Source organism: Sinocyclocheilus grahami, unplaced genomic scaffold, assembly GCF_001515645.1.
Source record: "Sinocyclocheilus grahami isolate Dianchi unplaced genomic scaffold, SAMN03320097.WGS_v1.1 scaffold316.1, whole genome shotgun sequence".
Lineage (NCBI taxonomy): Eukaryota > Metazoa > Chordata > Actinopteri > Cypriniformes > Cyprinidae > Sinocyclocheilus > Sinocyclocheilus grahami.
Genome location: NW_015505495.1, coordinates 772,554 through 776,523, shown reverse-complemented (window position 1 = coordinate 776,523; position 3,970 = coordinate 772,554). Strand labels below are relative to the sequence as shown.

At 33.9% G+C, this 3,970-nt stretch overlaps 1 protein-coding gene across 1 annotated transcript in view; it reads right to left on the bottom strand.

Moving 5' to 3' along the window:
• Positions 1-3,970, bottom strand: part of LOC107601966 (bromodomain-containing protein 9-like) — a 16,053-nt gene that overhangs the window by 7,738 nt on the left and 4,345 nt on the right. Inside the window, exons 3-6 of the mRNA XM_016294339.1 lie at positions 3,021-3,110; positions 2,787-2,944; positions 327-333; positions 105-233 (exon numbers count right to left, since the gene is read on the bottom strand). Coding sequence (XP_016149825.1) covers positions 105-233; positions 327-333; positions 2,787-2,944; positions 3,021-3,110 — 384 coding nt within the window. The remainder of the gene's footprint in view (positions 1-104; positions 234-326; positions 334-2,786; positions 2,945-3,020; positions 3,111-3,970) is intronic.

The following is a 3,970-nucleotide window of genomic DNA, read 5'->3' as shown; positions in this document are numbered from 1 at the left end:
ACACACACACATACACACACACACACATACACACACACATACACACACACACACACATACACACACACACATACACACATACATACACATACATACACACACACATACATATAGTCCACTATATAAAGCAGTAGACACTGAAACAGAGTGATGCTCATACCTTCTGCTTCAGGATCTTGATTTACAACAGTGTAGTTGAGGGACCCGTCGGAGTCCTTTTTGAGGTACCCCATCTACATGCAAAGTAAAGCAAATGTTCTGGTTAGGGGTAATAAACTGGTAATATTGAAATAAACATCGTTTGTACTACCAGTCTACCACATTACACAACTCCTGATGTGGTCGAGGGAAAAAAAGATATAATACAGACTAGACAGAATCTTTTTTTTTTTTTGTAGAGAATCTGCTGATTGCTTATTTAGTGTTTAATTTGGAAACACTTTATTTTAAGGACCAATTCTCACTATTAATTAGCATGCATATTACTAACATATTGGCTGTTTATTAGTACACACATATATATATATATAGGATTTGTAAAAAAAATATTACAATTAGGAAAATGAAGAAGAAATATTGAAGATTCAGCTCTTTTAATATTTCTAAATTACAAAAGAGCTAGATTTATTAAATGCAATATGTGACCCTGGACCACAAAAGCAGTCATAAGGGTCAATTTCTCAAAATTGAGATTGATACATCATCTGAAAGCTGAATAAATAAGCTTTCCATTGATGTATGGTTTGTTAGGATCGGACAATATTTGGCCGAGATACAACTATTTGAAAATCTGGAATCTGAGGGTGCAAAAAAATCTAAATATTGAGAAAATCATCTTTAAAGTTGTTCAAATGAAGTTCTTAGCAATGCATATTACTAATCAAAAATGAAGTTTTGATATATTTATGGTAGGAAATTTACAAAATATCTCCATGGAACATGAGCCTAACTTAATATCCTAATGATTTTTGGCATCTATAATATAAACAAAGAAAAATTGATAATTTTGACTCATACAATGTATTGTTGGCTATTGCTACAAATATACCCCAGCGACTTAACACTGCTTTTGTGCTGCAGGCGCACATATTATCTTAAAATATATTATTATACATTACATTATAATTTTAATATATTTAATAGACTTTTTCATCACTTTTAAAGATTTCATTATATGTTAAGAAATTTTCCAGGCTTTGCGATCACAATTTTAAAATTCCATGATTTTTCCAACGGTGGGAATCCTGAAAAGGACAGATGTTCTTGCTTATTTTCACGAACAAAAGATGCATTTTGGAACGTCCTCGAATCATGTTGGCTTTAATCCTGATTTTATAATTCGCAATGAAAAACGTTGTATTTAATCAAACAAAAGCACACGAATGAGGAGCATTTTCACTAGCGGTCTCAAGACGTTATTTTAAGCAAAGCTCAGTTTGAACTAAGGCTGTGCAATTAATCGAAATCGTCATAAAATCACGATTTGAGCATGCGCGATTTCTAAATCGCTTTATAGCACGATTTTCCGCGCCCCCGACCTCCTGCAGTATGCTATCCGAACCAATCAGAATGCAGCACGCCTAAATGGAGCACAAGAACAGAACAGACCAGGCGGGCAGGTTCACACACTCCGTCTGTGGTGCGTATTTTGTCCGCGCCCATGTTAACGGATCAGAGCGTTCACACTGCACGCGATTGTGGTCCGGCAGTGCGCTCCAGGAGCGGTGCGTCTGCAGCAGTCATGCTGCGATCGTTTCCGCACGGAATCTATTTCTGCTGTGCTGCATGCATTATTCGTGGTAAAAAATTAACATGGATTGACACTGAAATTGAGAAATTACACCATAAATGCATATAATTAAAGTCTACTGTTTCACAGTCAACACATGGCTTTTTGGCTAGATTTAAAACAAGGAAAAGTGCACTTTTAGATAAACAAGGCAATAATAGATGGCACTCGTGGTGGTAGTTAAACAAAGTTATATTTATTGAGTTTAAACGTGAATATGTCTATGAAAGATTGTATTACTGTACTGTGATAAAAGAGAATCACAATGCTGAAAAAGCATTTTCAGAAACTTTGAAATCAAAATAATGGATAAATGTTGTGTTTCTGGTAAACAACTCTATTTCAACATCTGAGGCAACGCCACAAAGAGCTCTATGACTAATGCATGGCAAAAAAATCCCTGGACACAGGATTTATTAATTTTTTTCTGCCATAATGTATTTAAAGTAATTTTAAAGGCTATTGTTCACTTACATCTATTTTTATTACCACAAAAAATTTATTATAATGATAGGGCCCTAAAAAAATCCGTTTTATTACCAAATTCAGTTTTTATCCATTTTAATTTTTCTATACTCCGTTTTAATGGTTAAATACAATTTTATTAATCAAAAGGCCTGTCTGATTAATTGAGTTTTACAGTTTTATCTTTACCAAATTCTGTTTTCCATTATTTTCTGGATTCCATTTGAATGGTTCCTGTTAAATTTTAATAATCAAAAGCATCTCCATTTAATTGATTTTATTTAAAAAATATATATATATTTTTCTTTCTTTTTTTTTTCAGAAATACTGCATATTTACATTTCTCTCCTAAATAAATTCTGGTAAGTACTCCTTTAAAAAGTGTTCTTTGATTATAATTGTATTGTTAGTAGACCAGAACATGTGGAAATGTTGTCATTCTTACACTATAATACTGAACGCTGATTTCAGCGATAGATTAATCGTAATAAATATAGTCGTTAGTGGCAGCCCTAATATTGATTATTGCGACAGGCCTAGGTATATAGTTGTACCTTGCTGAGTTCGACAGGCTCGTACGGGCCGATCCGCCTGCTGCTCCACTTCTACTTTCACTCCAGGATGAAATTCATCTGCTTCTGATTCCGATTCGAATTTGTCCCGCTTCCGCTTCTTCTCCTCTGGAAGCACCTGTGGCACAACGTTCCTTCAGTAACAGCTCTGAGCTACCGAACTAAGCTCTGGATCCCCATCACACAGGCTTTACCTCCACGGGCTTCGGCAGGGTGAAGGGCTCCACTGGTGCACTGCAAGCGTTTTCTGACTGCGCTCTCTCACGCTTCTTCTTTTTCTCCTCCTGGATCAAATACACACAGCATTTGTCAGATGAGCAGTAAGTACCTACCTTTTTATTTATTTTTTGACATTTACTAAAGAAAATGTGAGTGGTTTTTGAGTGTGTAATCCAGTGTTCTTTTGGTATCATTTAGATACTATTATATATATGGATCAGTAAGACTTGTAATGTTTTTTCTGCTCATCAAGGTGCATTTATTTGATCAAAAATACAGAAAAAAACAGTAATCTTGCAAAATGTTATTACTATATAAAATAATGGTTTCTATTTTAATATCCTTTAAAATATAATTTATTTCTGTGATGCGCAGCTGTATTTCCAGCATCATTACTCCAGTCTTCAGTGTCACATGATCTTCAGAAATCAGTATAATATGCTGATTTATTATTAGAAGTTGTGCTGCACAATATTTTTTGGGAAACTGTGATACTTTTTTTCAGGATTCTTTGATGAATAAAAAGTTAGAAAGAACGGCATTTATTCAAAATATAAATATTTTCTAACCATATAAATCTTTGCTGTCACTTCTTATCAATTTAACACATTCCTCGCTGAATAAAAGTTTTAATTTCTTTCAAAAAAAGAAAGAATAAAAATGTACTGACCCCAGACTTCTGAACGCTAGTGTATATTGTTAGAAAAGATTTCTATTTTAAATTAACGCTCTTCTTTTTAACTTTTTATTCATCAAAGAGTCCTGAAAAAAAGGTATCACATGTTCCAAATAAAATATTGTGCAGCACAACATTGATAATTCTAATAATAAATCAGCATATTATACTGATTTCTGAAGATCACGTGACGCTGAAGACTGGAGGAATGATGCTGAAAATACAGCTGCGCATCACAGAAATAAATTA